The 17,331-nt window shown below is 43.0% G+C and overlaps 1 protein-coding gene across 2 annotated transcripts in view; it reads right to left on the minus strand.

Annotated features, from left to right (window-relative positions):
* Nucleotides 1-17,331, minus strand: part of ROR1 (receptor tyrosine kinase like orphan receptor 1) — a 150,612-nt gene that overhangs the window by 24,264 nt on the left and 109,017 nt on the right. For both annotated transcript variants that reach the window (XM_032192377.1, XM_032192378.1), the window contains exons 3-4: nucleotides 14,985-15,272; nucleotides 13,496-13,526 (exon numbers count right to left, since the gene is read on the minus strand). In XM_032192377.1, coding sequence (XP_032048268.1) covers nucleotides 13,496-13,526; nucleotides 14,985-15,272 — 319 coding nt within the window. The remainder of the gene's footprint in view (nucleotides 1-13,495; nucleotides 13,527-14,984; nucleotides 15,273-17,331) is intronic.

Here is a 17,331-nt window from a genome sequence, read left to right on the forward strand (position 1 = left end):
GCTTGCAGTAAGGTGTTTGTACAAAACATGTAAGATAATGCCATTTTGCAGTTCATTTGCAGCCAATGGCTGGTATTCAAGGTGGAAAAAAAAAATACACACTTTCCTGCCCTCCACACCAATGCCATGTTTCTTCTTATTCACATGGAGAAAAAGGAAAAGTTACACATTTTTCTGGACTGGTTGTCCAAGTTTTCAAGATATGCAATGAGATGATAGTTACCAGCAAATAAAACTATCCCAAAGGTTTTACTTGGTTTTATTTTATTATCCCAGTGTGTCAGCAACTAAAAATACTAATTTGACTGAGTTCTGCATTAGAAATAATTAGGCTAACCTGCCAGAGTGAATGGATCACAAATCTCTAAGACAATTTCCATCAGTTATTTGTGTGCTTGGACGTGGAGCATGCTCAGGGTCCTTCCAGCATCCACTTTGCAGAGTGGTGTCTGCCAGCTTTCTTACCTGCTTCCAGCCTCAGCACGGCCTGGCTGAACAGCGTGACACAACATTTCAGCTGTAACTCTGAAATTAATTGGTATCGATAAGGTTATATGTATGTTATGAATTATATCAATGCATTCCCTCACTGGAAAAATATTATTTAAGATAAAAGTAGCTCAGAGAATTGTTTCTAAAACCTTGCTTTAATAAAGTCTGTCCTGGCATACTTTTACAATTGCACTTTATCAAATCTAAAAGCTGGTTTTTATCTTTGAGTAGGTGAAATGCTGGTTTGTATCAATACTAACTCTTATCATGGTGTGGTAATACAAAACACGCATTTCACAACTGCATAAAAAATTAAGTGAGGATTAAGCCAAACATCATTTAAAAAGTCATGCACACACACAATCCATGCAGCAAAGTGATTTACGGATAGCACGTGTGAGATGGAAATCTAAGGAAACACCAGTATTTGTACACTCTTGCTCCTTTTATCCAGCCAAGGAGCTTAATTTCACAAAGACCATGACTGTCTATTTTGTCCCATAAAAGCGCCTGACATGCCAAGGATGGTGTAACATTCCCGTGTTACTCACATTGAGGAAAAATATGGAGCAGGTCCACATACATCCATGGAGTTGCTCTGGGCTTATCCCCACAAGCTGAGACCAGAATCCGAAACAGTGGCAGCTCCTGATGGAGGAATGTGGAGATCATTCCTCCACATTTATCATTGCTAAAATTATATTTTCTCTCATTATCTTTTGCTCATTTCAAATCTGCAAAAGCCTACACTTGCTGAAGACCAAATCCTCACCTGCTGGTTGTGCCCAGGTTAATTTGTATCCATTGAGGAGGAAAAATTGATACTGCCAAATCTTAAATAAATGCTAAAAATTGCCATGAGAAGCAGAAGTCATCGAGATTTCTACAACTAGCTTAAATGCAGGTAGTAAAGCAAAGGGCTTTGCCATGCTTTTAGTGCTTCAAGATTACAGGATTCTTCAATAATTCGTATCTCCCTTTCACACAGTGGAAATGGTGGAATAACAGTGCAGAGAAAATGCAAAAGTGATCTACATACCACAGCCTTATCACATAAATACAACAAAACAACTCCTATTCCAAAAGTGACTACAGGAAATGTTAGATAGCAGCTACTAAAATCTGATCTTTTAAACATTCGCAGGTCAAGAGAGATTGAATCTAATGCAACTTTTCCATGATCTTTTCATGGCTGTTGACTTAACAAACCTCCTGAAAGCTCTGGCCCTGCTGATACCCACACACGTCATGGAAAGACCCCAGTGACTCCACGTCTGCTAGCCCTATGCCGTCCAAGACAAAACAGTGCAATGACTGAAACGAAGCCCAAACAAGAGTGGATTTGAGGCCGTAACAGAGCTGGTGGCAGCTCCCAGGGGTTTGTGGAAAGGAGACCTCTCAGACAGGCTTTGGCAAAGTCAAGAGTTGACTTGTAAAGATAACAACGTTTGTATATTTAGAATCTTATAAAGGCATTCGACTTCACACAGCACAAACCTGTGCAGAAGTTAAACACATAAAATCAATGTGATGCTTATTTTTTTGCAGGGATGTGTTCCAGTTAAGTCAAAAGAAAGATCTGAAACATAAGTGTGTGTGTGGGGGAAAACTAACTACAGCTGCCATCACCCAGGCTGGGTAGGTGGAGAGCTGCACCAGTCTCTTCTCACCTCTAAAACTCTCGAATCTCTAAACTAGCTGTGAACCTGGGAAGGGGATCGCCTTGCTAAGTACTCTTGGTGCTAGCTGCCGGGCAGCACTGTGGCAAAAGAATGTCTCCATTCATCTCAAGCAAAATCATGACTGAGAGAAAATGTATTTATTTTAAGTACATTTACTGACATAAGACATTTGCCTGGAAAGCCACGGCAGGGTAACGTTTGCCATTAATTTTTGCTTAACATGGATCGTTGTGGGCTCAAGCATCAATAACAGCATCCAACTAACAACAGGTCAGATAGCTGCTTTCCTTCCCCACGGAGGTAGCCACACACATATTTTCCTGTTAACAAGATCAATAAACTTGACGCTTTCTGAAATCGATGATTAACTCCTTTTACAGTATTTGAACTTACCCAGGGTTACTGCTTTGAACAGCCAAGGCTCAAGTGTCGTGCATGTTTTTAATTATCAGGATAAATAATGTAACACCTTATAATCTTCTTCCTTGCACTTAATGATTTTGTGATGAAGGAACACAAATTGCGACCAGGTAGGTAACTACATGCAAGCGGGTTGTTCAGCAACGTTATCTTTATAGGAAAACTTCTGAAGGTTTTATACCGCGTGGCAGTAGTGAGAGCAGCTTGGGTCAATACAGATTTATTCCCATTTTTAATGTTTTTACTAGACTGAATAAACACATGCCCTGAGACCGAAACCACTGGTTCTCCTGAAGGCTCTGGAAGCCCTGGGTGAATTCTTAGGCTGACTGCAGGAGATCGACAGGTCCCTGCAGCAATGCATGGCACTGCAAGCTCAGGGTGGGCATGGCTCCCTCAGGCCTCACGCGGGGCTTCACTGCCCTTTTGTCATGGGGCTCGTGGTCACAGTGCTCATGACACTGACTGATTACAGCATGCCAGCTGATGGCACTTTCTAAACCACTCATCCATGCTGATTTTCATGTGGCCTTCACCGGAGAAGCCTGTTTTAGCATGGCTGCTCCTGATGCTCACTCCCAGGAGCAGGCCCACAGGGCCAGCCCCAGGGAGGCAGGACACCATTCCCAGTGGAAGGAGCAGCACTCCATAATCACTGAGAGATTTGTGAAATTAGAAGATTTAGACACACTGGGGAAGAGAATTTTGCAGCTGGCCCACTCACAGCTGGGGCAGTGATATGGAGGGGTGGGCAGTGAGTTGGCCACCATGAAGCCCCAGGGCCCAGTCCTGGGCTTTTGTAGCTCCCATCAAACCCCTGCAAAAGGCACCGCCCTAGTCTCAGTTTGTCATGTCATGGAGGGCTCAGGGAAAATGTCCACTTTGTTAAGCAAAAAGGCAAAGGTGCTGAGTCCTTCTGAAGGGGGAGCCGACATGAAAGGCGCAGGAAGACCGGGTCACATATGGAGATGACTTGTCATGTGGATGAAAGAGAGCCTGGGACAGGAGACAAATCCATCACAAAGAGGCCACAAATGGTTTTTATGCTGCCCCTTTCCCTTCCAGTACCCAAGTTTTGTCTGTAATACTCTAAGTTATTAATATCATTATTTGTTCTCTTGAATAATTGCTACCATGAGCAACCAGAGCTTTCATCACCCTAATGGTTTCAATGCTTCACCTGAATTCAGTTTTCAGCCTGCTGGTAGTGAGGTTGGCAGCCAGCAGATAAAACAAAAAGCTGCACAAAGGTTTGCCCAGCACTGAGCCACTGCATGCTGGCAAGATCTGATGAACCTCCAGCATATCTCTCATTGCTCCACATCAGTGCAGACTGAAAATGGCAGAAGAGGATTTGTTTAAGGAATATCAATGACAGCTGGGCACTAAAGGAAAAGAAGAATGAAACGAGAAAGAGATTGAGATTTGCCCACTGAGATTTCACTACCTGGTTTTTGCAGAATATTTTATTACAACCACAGAAGTATTATAAGCCTTTAAACAGGATTTCCCTTATAATTAAAGGCCTTACAGCATAGGAGAATCTCACCGTACCTTGGGGACAACCCCTGACATTAACTGGTTTCTGAAAAGTCTGACTACTTCTACCCTTACACCTGACTAAATCCCACAGCCACACAAAAGGCCATATGCCCAGGGAAGTGCCCTAAGAACATTTAGCCACCAGAAAGAGCTCCATCTTAACATACGACCCTCTCTCCCCAAAACAGCAGTACCCAGCTCTATTTTAGCAGCTCTTAGATGAAAAGCCATTGGAGACCAGACTGGGCTGTACATATACACAAAGAAAACAACAGAACAATAATCTCCGCCAGAAACTTGTGGGTATCACATTGTCTGAATACAACACAAATCTGGTCTACTCACATGCCAATCACAGAGACCCTCCAAAACATCGAAATAAAATTTCATTTGCTCTTTTTGAGGTCAAGACATGCACTCAGGACAAGGCCTTCCCAAAAAATAACAAAATTTAAAAAGCAGCACAAAGATAGGCTCTGTTCAGCTAGTACTGTAACCTGACACAGATCAGGAGGGTGAAATGCATTGTTACTGTACTATGGTCAGATCTTACCTCCCAGCCTTTAGGCTCAAAGAAATCTTTATAAGGCATGTAAATCACCCCTATAATTACAGCTAAAAGAGACTTTTTTTTTTTTTTTTTTTTTTTTTTGAGGAGAATTGTCTTAGATAGAAAAAAACATCATGTTCTGAAAACCGGAATGTTTCATAAAACACAGTGGTTTGGATGCCATTGCCGCTGCAATCCTTTAGCAGCTCCAGAAGGGTTTCTGGGCTAGAGGAAACTTGGCCTCAAAATCGCTGTTATTGGGGAAGACCACAAGGGAGACGGGGAAACCAGGTTATGTCTGTGCTGTAAGGCACAGCCCGGGCCTTCCTCCTCTCCAGCGAGCACGTGCTGGGCTGGGGACTGTGCACTGCTCATTCCCTGAGAAAAATGCCTAATGGTCTCCGCTTCATTTCGACACAGAACGAAAACAGATATGGAAGGCTCAAGGTTTTTAATCAAATGCAATTCCTTTTCACCAGCCAGCCTTGGCTGCAGCCCTAACACAGAGCTCAGCAGCACGGGTCGCCCGTCCTGGGGTGCGTTGAACCAGGCATGTTCTGGCAGGCAGCGCGGTGGGAAAAAGGCCCCCGTGGGACATTAAGGATCTATAGCATAAACAGGAACAATACTTGGCCGCTCTGACTATGTGGTTTAACTCACAAGACTCGGTTTATTAGCAGACTTAGTCCAACACCGATTGCTAACTGCATAATGATCGCAGTTTTTTGCAACAGTTAAAGACTATCTCCACAAATATGGTATCCCGAAGGCTGCAGGAGATGATCAGGGTGAGGAATGCAACTTCTCAGCTTTTCCTGATTTTTTTTCCATTCTGTTGCCAAATAGAAGAAAAAATCTTCAATACAATGCTCACTTTGCTCCTTTTAAAACAAATCAGGAAAATAAGCTGTGCTGTACTGTAACTCAGGGTCAAATTATATAATTATAGGATTTCCTTAAGTGTTTGTCTAAGCCAATTTTTCTAATGATTCACTGAAACGCCTTAAAGAGAGGAGAATCTATCCTCTCCTGCTCTTCACGTATCAGCCCTTTAAGGTTTCTGCATGGGATTTGAAATGTTCCTAAATCCAGTGTTAAAAGACCGGAAGGTATCTGAGCCTAGTTCATAATGACAGCCTGAATTCCCCTTTTGGTGCTACCTTCAGCACTTATTGAACACAGTCAAACAAACTCAGTGCAACAGGACTAACGTAGCATGGCTAATTGAACACGCTAAATACAAAAGGCACAAGACTGAGCCAGTATTTCCAAAATGCTGGAAGCCGAGCATTTCCCAGGCAAACAACATCAATTTCACGTTTTTCTCTTCACTTCCAGGCAGTGACTGTGCTTTTATTGCTGTCCTCAGGTATACCAGGGTGGCTGCAGAAGTGACCAACAGCCGAGCGCTGAATGCCGGGCTGGCACAGCACCAGGCGCACGCTCAGCCCTGGATGTGGCCTTGCCTCTCCCTCCCAAAGCTGCCCGTGCTCGAAAAAGATTTGGTGAGAAGGCAAGAGCATTCATAAGCAGACAAGCTGGCCTCAGGACGAAATGCTGGGCTCAGCATTTCAGCTCCCCAGGTCTGCTGGGGTCCTGCTACAAACCTTGTGTGCAACACCTGGGGTTATCGGTTGTGGGCGACCAGGTCGTATTAAAGCTTTGTAGAAATAAAAGTACAAGCACTCTTCAAATATTACCTGCAGCATTCCACAAAGGCCATTTCTATATCAAACATTTATTTGCATATGTAGTTGCTACGGGTGATAATGTGCAGAAAGAAAACAAATACATTTCTTAACAGCACATTGTCTTTTCCTTCGTATTATAAAAATGGATTAGGCAACTCTGGCTCCCAATGTCCAAGTCATAATGTGTTTTACTCCCTCCTCTCTGCCTACTTAAAAAAATATTGACATCAGTGTGATTAATTTGTTTTCAGATAATACAACTATGTCTCCATATCGTGTCATACCTTTCCTTCAGACCACAAGAAGACAGGAGGGCTTTCTGTTTGCACTACAGGACAGATAACAGTGGAACACTTTAGTTAAAATATGTAAAAATATTTATCAGGTACCCTTTCAAAATGGAAAGCACTTTCTAAGGTAAATCTCATTCCAAATTCCAGGCCGGTTTCTTTTCTGCAGATTTACCGTAGCATAACAAAACACAATTTCACCCACTTCATTGCTAAGAGCTGGGGTAAGAGCTCTGCAGCAGAGACCTCAAATTTTTGCAGCATGGCTCACATGAAAGCCCGTGGATGATGCACGGCCACAGCAGACAACAATAATCTATTAGCATGGGTATCGGTCTGGGCCTCCAGAGACAGAGCTGAATTCTCTGTTTCGTTACAGGTTATATATGCAACGTCTTGAGCAAAAACCCAAGGGTGCCAGAGCCAGACAAGGTGACCAGCATGACTTCAGCTGCATCTGAGCTGGCATAAAACAGCTGCAGCGAAGGCGACTGAAGCACACCTTTAATCTCACTCTGGCTCAGTTTCCCATATGTGGTCTGGGAGATAAGAGAAGGTAAAGAGGCAAAGGAGCCTGGGATTCTCAGATAACGTGTATATTTAGCTGTGTAAGTACCTTGAAGTAGATAAAATGCACTAGAACACTGGCTATGACCAATTCATTTAATACCAGACATAAATATGGCATCCTAAATCCAGTGCTACATTTACCCAGAGGCTTCCATGGACACGTGCTTGCTCAGGGAAGCACAAGAGCGTGCTCCCTCCTGAACCACACACCTGGAGGCATCAGCTTTCACCTGGTGCCACAGAAACGTTGCCAAAAAAATCACAGAGGAATAGCCAGGACAAGGGGGAAGGTGAGACGGTGGCAGAACAGATAAGTGTGCACCAGATCAAAGACACAGCGAAGAGCACAAGTCCAGCTCTCCCTGGAAACACTTCATTTCCGTGACTGGCACGCTCTCAGCAGCTAATCTGACTCTCAGACCCTGGCAAGACCACGAGAGTATTATTTTCACTCGAATGAAGTAATGCAACAGAACATAACGTGGTTTCTGTCAGCGTCAGCCACTCCGACTTCATCTTCATGCTGCACGACTTTTTTGCACAAATATATTTACGTTGGCCTCCCCGTACAATATCCCACCTGAGTTAGCATCTCAGATGCCCCGTGGTGAAGGAAATGCACGCAGCTCCTCCACCTGCAACCTGCGGCAAGCCTGGGTGCCCAGCCTGCAGAGCCCATGGGTGCTGGATGCTGCGGGCAGCAGCAGGGGGTCGGTAGCAGCTCCTGGTGAATCCACTCTTGCCTCTGTATAGGTATTTTTTCCTTCTATAAAACTTAGCTTCTCTGGTCCAAGGGGAGAAGTCCCTCTGAAATCCTCAATCAAACGCAGTTGGCCAAGCCTCCCCTGGATGCCGGCCAGTGGTTATGCGTTTTCTCGTAGCAGAGAACCATGCTGACATCCAGGCACACGGAGCCACTGTATAAAAGATCTGTTTTACTAAAAAACCCAGATGTGTTTCACTTAAAGAAAAAAAAAAAATCTTAATCATCGAAAAAGAGGATGGGAGAATCCTGCGGGGTTTGTGGTTTCACAAGCCTCGCAAGCAATTTCTGGGAATCACAAACCCCATTTGATTTTATGAATCAAATGCCCCTTAAAATTACAGCCCTCTCCTCTCCTCTTTTCCTCCTCTCCTCATTCCCAGTGGTTAAATAAAGAGCAAAACAATACCGTATATTTAGTTTATATAGAGAGAAGGCTCGGTTGGGAATCAGAGGGCTGTTCAAGAGCATTACCAACACCAGGACCGTGTGTGCTCCCCACGGGAGGTGCCAGCCTGTGGCACACACGTCCACACCGATCTACATTCATGCTATTCTCTCTCTGCCATGCAAGAGGATCAACAAGAGTCTCTCTCTGCCACAAATAGAGCAGTAATACTTATGAACTAGACTTTTTTTTTCCTTTAACATCTACGTTTCCTTTAATATCATGGTGTTTAACATCTACCATGACATCTTGTGAACTCACAGAAGGCTTCTCAGAGGTGCCATGCCATTCTTCTGAGGTTTCCACTGTAAAAAAGCCAGAAGTCTGCCTTGCTGAGTGACACATTTCTCCTGCAGGTTAAGCCTTTTCAAGACGTGTTCGCAAAGCAATAGATTCTGTGTGGGTTTGGTACACCTTCAACAGAGAATTGACATTTTCCTGACCTCTTCCCACCGGACTACACTCCAGCAGGGTTTGTCTAGCTCATTTTTAGATTGGACCATGTAAAAGGGCAATTTGTTTTCTCTCCCACTATGGCAGTTCTTGAACAGAGTGCAGGTGAGCTGCCTCTCCTCCAACTTCAGTGACTTGCACCCTGGGTTTTTCCTGGAGTGAATGAGTGAAGCTCTGGGCAGGCACAGAGCATCTCTCCAGGCAGTGGAAACAATACAGACGGAGGAAAAAAGGACGATATTAATCATGGAAAAGACTGGGCACACAACCATTTTCCAGGCTGAGGTACCTCTATTGTTACAGCAAATTATCTTGTCTCCTGGAACATGCTGTGCTCTCACCTCAGCCCTTGCTGTCCCCTATCTCTGTAGCCAGAGAGACCTGAGATTGAGGTGCAGACTTCTGTGTCCTTAAAGGACCAAACCTTGCTGTGGACAATGAATGAAAAGTGAGTTTCGAAGTGCTGTGAAGCATCAGAACTTCAAAAATAAAGTAAAAAAAAAGGGCTAAATTGGTTGTTGGTGGCCTTTTGCACCAAAAGCCAGCAGGACCTGCCTTATCTGCCAGATGAGACGCCCCTGACTCCTGCCTGCTGCGGAGGTGCCCTTGACACCATCCACTTCATGGAAACTATTTCAGCAGCCCAAGAGCTGGAGCCGGTGCAGCCGCCCAGCTCCCGGGCACGCATCTGGACTGCGGACAGCGGCGTTCGCACTCTCCCCACAGCTCCCCGGGCTGCTTGTAGCTGGCCCTGTATCTGTAGCACCTTCCGGCAAAACAAAGATAAATAATGATGTATTTATAAAGCAGGAGTGAGGGGTTTGGGGGGGAAAAAAAAGCATCATCATCTTTAAACTGTGTTCCACACGTTGAGCAGCAAAGCCTGCCGATGGAATGCAGCTCCCGGCCTTGCAGATAAGGGCTTTAAAGCTGACCTTTGCCAAACACGGGAGAGTTAAAGGAAGGACATTCAGGTCAGCCAGTGCTTTGCACCAGGGCAGTACCTCACTTTAGTCATTCCCTTATACTGCTGCTGGAGTTTCCTCCATTCACTTCAGACTGATTTGCAAATCAGACATTTGGCTGTAGCTAACCATAACAGTGCTAAAGGAAACCAGAAAGAAGAAGGATGTAACGCACGCATGAGTTATGACGTTATCTAGCATTGCCTGTCTTCTTTTACAGAAGTTATCCATTTAACCTTTTTATTTTTAAGCTACGGTTGGACCATCTATTTTTCTGCCATCACATCAGCGCAGAACTCGGCACCTATAAATTATATGAAGAAAAGTGCTGAGCATATGGATTTTTTTAAAAACATGATCCTCAAATTAAATCCTTAAATGAACAGAACCTTCCACTTATGGTAGATTAATAAAGACAGCATGGGAAAAGCACGCCCACTGAGAAAGGCAGCTACTTGCCATCGATTCGGTTGATTGTGTTATTTATCACAGGAGAAGAAACTCATGCTGATAAGGCACAAATATCACCAAAGTATGAGTTTTCATTTACACAACATGTTTTAAGGAGTTTTTCCTATTTAACCACTGTAAAATAAAATGATATGGCCCTAGGATGACATAAAGTAAGTGCCATTGGTTCAGCCAACACCAGTGGTCAGCCTGCACAGGAGGGGGAGAGAGGTCTAAGCTCCCCTCAACACATTTCGGGGTCTGAAATCAACTGAACCCATGCACCCCCAGTCAGTTTATCCAAAGCACCAGAATCAGTGCTTTAACTCTTGAAAAAAAGAAGGCTGGAAGATATTTTATGACCCAGCTTCCAGGACTATTCCCTCTAATGTTTTCCCTTTGGCCTCCCATGAGTCTAACACGAAGGGAAGGGAGGACAGCCACGTACGTGCATCTACCACTCTAGAACTTGAACGCTAAGGTTGGCATGGATGGGAGCAGTTTTCACAGGTAAATGTAGATGTTTCTCATGACTGTATCTATTGTTCATCTACTAGCAATGAGGAGTCCGAAAATGGCATCAAGACTATGAAAGAGCATCACAGTCCAAGGGCTGATGCCTTCAAAGGATCGATCATACACAGATGAGGCTCCAAGTTCTCTTTGTATCTGAAGAAATTCACAATCAAAATGCCAAAGGTATTAACCTCTATGACAAGAAAATTTACCAAAGCTGTAGTAAATGCTCTGCTCCCCTACAATGAAGAGTACTGCTGCCTTTAAACAGTTCTTCAAACACTTGTGACATTTACCTGCGTAATATGGAATAACTGCAGGCACTTCCACCAAATTTTCATTAATTTCATAGCTAATAATTTGTTTGCTAGTTTGCACGAGGAGAAGACTCTGCAAGAGCAGCCATACAATTCTCAAGATATTTTAGCCCTGAAAGATGAGCAAACAGCGAGGCACAGAGTCTGAGGCATTTTCCCCTGCACTCCCTGACACATCATTTCTCTCTGCAGTTCAGCCCAGTGCAGCTGGAGCTCGCCAGCCGCTGCAATCCATAAGGCTGCTGCACTCATGCCACTGGCAGCAGATATGAACCAGGTTCAGGACAATGCACACTGACGTTTTTTTACTCTAATTTAGCACGACTTCCAAGTTTATCATTTCTCTCTCGTAAGATTCTTCCTGATTCTCTTATTTCATAGATTAAATCTGGTTAGCTTCTCCAGGAATGTAAATGTTCCCCATTCAGTAAAACAGAGATGCCTGTGCACATTTCTTTGCATACGTTACCTTCCAATGTTTAATACAATGCAGCCTCTCATTAGACAGACCCACAGCCTCCCAGGGTAATGAAGTGCGATTAAATATCTTTCTTGGCTACAAATTTAAAAGGCACAATTTTGAAGTCAACTACTGCAGAGGAAGTCTCACTTTATTTTCACCTTTTCACATCTTTGTTTGTACGCATGTATAACAATGGGCAGGGCATGCTGAAAGCAAAATGAAGATCTTGCATTAAATCACTTTAGAGCCAATTTCATCTTTGATATGGAGCATATGGAAAGAAAAAAAAAACAGTTTGTTTTTTTCCTTGTGGTCTGGATGATGTTGTGCAGACATTGCCCCAGAGCTCGGTCTGACTCTCACTGAATTAGTGGGACCATTTGCTGTCACTTCTCCATAACTGGGTGAAGCTGTTAGCTAGTTAAGATGTAGTCATTTGGGAGGGGGCAGGGGGGAGAAGGGATAAATTGCCAGAAAGAGAAATGGGAAAAATGTTCCCAAATCAATTTTGTTTCAAAAAAAGCAAGGCAATCCTCAGTGGCCCAGACAGGGAAATTCCAGCACAGCTCCCTGCTTTCTCTGCTCACGCTGCTCTCCTGTGAGCTTCTGACAGCTTGGGACATATTGCCTAATGTTACAAATTTTAGAAACCCCAAACTAGGCAGAAGTAGACCCAAAGTGCACAATTTCTCAGACTACTAGAAAAAGTCTCCAAACCAGAGCACAGCAGCCTCCACTTTTTGCCTCACCGTGAAGCTTTTCTCCCCAGAACACTCAAGTCACAAAAAGGAGTCTGAGACCAAGCAAAGAGCTTCCCTTCCTAAACCAAGTCAGTAACTTTGTTTCAGGTACCTTCAAAAGGAAAGACAAAAGCTCGTTTTATGATGTTCCATTAGAGGGCATCCTAGCATGTCCTTTTGTGGTCAGATGCTTTCGCTAATTCATTTCCTCTGCAATACTTTGTGAACAATCTTCTGTAAAGACAGCCAGGAGCATTCACATCCCCAAACTTTCGCATCCCTTGTAATTGTAATTATAATTTCATTCCATTTTTCTGTTGCTACTGTAATTTTCTTTTAACAGAGCAGCTTCCTCACTAGGACAGGTGGGTTTCTGTGATGTTCCACATGTGTAAGGCGTGAATGAGCTGGACGCGATCACAAAATTAATTTCAAACTTCAGAACAGCTGAAGATCAGACTCAAAAACAATGGGGGACTATAAAAGGTGAGCAGGTCGGTTCATCTGTATTGAAACTAGAGACTGATATGTTCTCAAAGCCTACCACAGACAGAAGCCCAACTGCCAAAAACGAGGTGGCAACTGCTCAGCAGCATGGACCCTGCAGAAGGAGCAGATCCTGAGTTCCAGGTCAGGAGGAAGCTGCTGTAAAAACAACCACTACTCAAACCCAGGTACCTGATCTTTAAAATCTCAGTTTTATGACTGTTTACTACCACGGATACAGAGAGGCACAAATCCAGTTTATGACCACTAGTTCCATTAAATTAGTAAGAATCCCATAGGTACTAAAATTTACTTATAGCGACAAAGATTTTTTAGACTGGGCCATGACAAGTATGAAGATCAGTTTTTACTTATGTGGTATACTCTGTACACTGAGATCAGTTCAAAGGCTGAAGGCATCAGGGGATCTAAAGGAAATAATATTGGAAATTAAGAAGTCTAGCTTAAGAAATAGGAGTTGACATGATAACGTAAAAATTTATCTACGAGACAGATAATTCAGTTACAATAAATTACTATCCTATCTGACTTAAAGTGGAACGTAAAAGCACTTCTGTCACACAAAATGAAAAATGAACTTCTGACTGATGAAACACAAGATTAATGAATCAATATAAGAGACATGAAACAACTTACGATGATCCTGGACTTGCTGTTGGTGGGGGACCTGGAAAAGTGACAGAAGAAAAACGGTGTGATGAGTTATGGCGAGGTAACAAGCAGTAAGCTTTTGTAAACCTTTAAAAGATAAAAGTAACAGTCTGTCATGTTGGATGTGGTTTATGTAGTTTAAGAGGCAAGTCTCAGTTTCTCGGTACCAAAGACAAGACTGTATCCTGTAGCAGTGATTGTCTGCAAAATGCCATAGATAAGGGCAATAAACAGGTGAAGGACAGATCCTGAAATTCAGCTGAGTTTGGGGCCATAACAAAAAAGGTTATAGCAAACCACAGGAGGCTTATACAAAAGCATGTTGTGACTATAGCTGGGAGAAAACAGCGTCATTTCTCCCTATCAATCTTCATTATTTTTCAGGGTATTCATCCTTGGCCTGATTCAGATGCATTGATCAAATTTCCTCTGACCTCTGCAGGCTTTGGCTGACAGCATTTCACTGTTGCTGCCCTCGGCGTTTATATTTTGGCAAATACTCGACAGGCTGAGCTCGTGTTCACCAACACAGAGCAAACTGAAGAGTCAGCTGCAGCAGTTCATACTAACGAGCCTTTGCTCTAGAAACTGAATTGTATGATTAAATTTTGCTCCAGTCAGTAAAATATGAAAAATACCCAGTGTTTTCTAGAGGAATGTCTATAAAAGCATCATTGTTCGGATAAAAATCTCCTAAATTTCAGATACAAGCTAAAGGACATCTGCCTTACGAGAATATCTAATGATTAATTTCTTACGATAATTTAGAAAATCTGGGACATTAACGACAAAAAACTCTGAAATGTGCTGAATAAATCATTCATTTTGTGTTGCTGTGAGGACTGACTAGGACTCCATGCAAACACTCTCATCTGAGTCAAGTATTTCACCCTGAATGTGGAGGTGGAAGAGAAGATGCAGAAAACCTGTTTCTGGTTTGGAAACTTCATGGTTTTAGGATCATCCATGAAGGCAATCATCTCATTATAAACTCTGACTTTGAAGAAAAAGTGCTTATTTTATCTGAAAGGTACATGTATCATTAACGTGCCTCTGACCTATGCTGCATTTAACATTTCCATTTCAACTCCATCTTTTGCAAGCTGAAATTTCTCACTTGCTAGAGAAAAAGGAGGTCACTCAGGCACTTGAGAATAGAAGTTTTTCTTGTCTGTTCTGAATCCACCCAGGTAGCATATTAATGAACAGCGCTCTTTAGTGTTCCCTGTGTTTCAGTCCTGCTTCCATCAGGCTTTTATGTATTAAAAGCCACCATTTCAGCTGGCAACACGGGCATCTCAGCTGAGCACAGAGCAAACAGGCAGAAGGGATAAACTGCCAGAAATAGGCTGAAACAGGCTGACACCACTACATCAGCGCACTCATTTTCAGTGGGTAAACACGCTTTTCTTAAGAGTTTCCTGCACTGTTTTTCTAAACAACAGTTTGAACAGCTTAATAGGAGAAAACCTACCAAATTTGACAAAGAGCACGCCGGTGGTAGAAACAGTCTTTCTGCCATTAGTTGCGACACACTGGAAGTAGCCGGTGTCTGTAGTGTCAAGGTTCCTTATTCGCAGGCGAGACCCATAGCTTGTGGCACGGAAGGAGATCCTGCGGGGCTCCTGGACAACCGGCGCGTCGTTCTTCAGCCAGCGAACCGTGGGAGGAGGATTGCCGGAGACTTTACAGTGCAGCTCTGCCGTCTGGCCAAGGGTGGTAGTTATGTTGTTCATAGGCTCATCCAGCGTCAAGAAGTAATCTGTTTTGGGAAAAGAAAAAAGGGTGAATAAGGAATTCCTGCTCAGAAAATGTCATGTCAAGTCATTTCATTCCTGTCTTTGAAAAGGAAACAAAAGAAGTAGCTATCATGTTTAGTAAAAAGCTCAAATACTTATTAATTGATGTCTCAGGGCCAGTGATAGGTTCAACATAGTTCTGCATGCTAATAAAAGGAACAAATTTTGCAATTTCCATTGCACTATAGTAATACTGTTTCTCTTCAAAGTTTCTTTTTCTTCTTATGCCCACGGATTTTCTCTACTTTCTCAACATGATCCTATTTCACTTCATTCAGCGCAGAAAAAGGAGATAATGCTGCTTCTCTATCTCATTTTTCCTTTTTGCTAACCAGTAAATGTGAAAAACATCCTTTGTAAATTCAGCTGCTCATTTTTATTGTCTCTGCCTTGGAGATCTGCCCCACTCGTGTTAGGATCCACAGAACGTACCAATATATGGAATGAATCTCTCCAAAATGAAGGTCTCAGAGCCATTTTTAATTGACTTGCAGAGCAGTGTAGGCAGTATGTTGTGAATGATTTTGTAAGCACCAACTGCACAGATGAAGGAATCAGGATCATATCTAGGAGATGAAGGCTTTCTTTCTTACTCAGTCTTTTCCCTGCTAAGAGAACTAAAGTTTATCTTTAATCTGAAATAGGTCTCATGATAGGTGCAAGCAGAAGATCAAGAATTCTTTCATTTTGTTACGATGGGGAATGTTAAATGAAACTTTCACAAAATTAATCTCTTCTAATCCATTCGTGAACATTGCCTTCTCCTGTCAAGTGCTATTTCATTCTGCACCGGTCAGGAAGAAGGCTATTTCTAGTTAACTGTATTCAGCATTTAATTAAATCCTTTAAAGGCAGAGAGCAAGATGGATTGGGTACGAGGAATGGAATACGCGGGCTTTCATCTCAGTGTCACAGGTTCAAATCTAACGGTGGTCATTAGTGGCCAAAAACCATTATCATCTGGTGGCTGTCTCAGCAGGGCAGCCGAGCAATGAGAAACCCAGAGACTGTACTCTGCTCCCATGCTCTCTGAGCAAGCCTGGGAGGTCAAGAAAAGCCCATCAGTAAGGAAATCTGTGCTGCGCCGCTTACGCTGTGCCATGTTAAGGTACATCTACTGCAAGCTCCAGCAATAAGCCTGCCTGGAATTATGAAAAAGACCTCCAGCATGTAATAAAAACAGCTCAGCTAACTAACTTGCCTAACTAATCCACTTCCCTAATTAGTTATTTTAATCATGTCTTCGCCGGCTACTCCCTTCATTATGCTTTGTGAGTATCAGTATCTCTTCCCTTTGTGTTTAATCTACTCAGCATGTAAGTTCCTACCCTGTATTTACATAGCACTTTATACAACGCGTCCCTGATCTCATTTGGTCCCGAGGAGCTATTAGGATAAACATTAAGCACAAAGAAACTGCCCACACATTTTTCTTTCACTGATCAAGTAGTCTTTTCATGTGCAGGTATGAAACTGTGCAAAGTACTACTGTTACCTCTGCTCCCGTGGCTCTAGTTAGTTCAAACTGTGCATGGCGTAAAAAGAGCCAAGATCCAGCTTCACCCAGTCTGGTGAAGACAACTGGGTTCCACGTCTTTCACCTGGGCGTCAGGTTGGCTTTTTATTTCCCCACGATCATTTCTGCATGCCTCACTGCAGGATTAGAAACGCTAGAGACTTGCATCTTAACAACCTCACTGTGAAGCATAATCTAAATCAGCACACGTATTTTTGGGTTCCCTCCACAATCTGTGTTTAATAAAATCACACTAATAGCACGGAGCTGGAGAACCACACTTAATTATCCAATGTAACATTTCTATACCACAGTCATTTATATAATTCCTGATAACATTTCAAAGAGAGTGGCTCAGACATCTACAATCTAATACAGACAGAAAACAGAATGGCCTCAGTCCTGTGATGGTCTTGCTGACAACCCACACGGTAAATATAGTATTTTAAAGGTCCTGTGGTATGCAGAGGAGGCAAATAAAGGAGTAAAGATGTAATGTAGGTTAC

The sequence above is a fragment of the Aythya fuligula genome, chromosome 8, assembly GCF_009819795.1.
Source record: "Aythya fuligula isolate bAytFul2 chromosome 8, bAytFul2.pri, whole genome shotgun sequence".
Lineage (NCBI taxonomy): Eukaryota > Metazoa > Chordata > Aves > Anseriformes > Anatidae > Aythya > Aythya fuligula.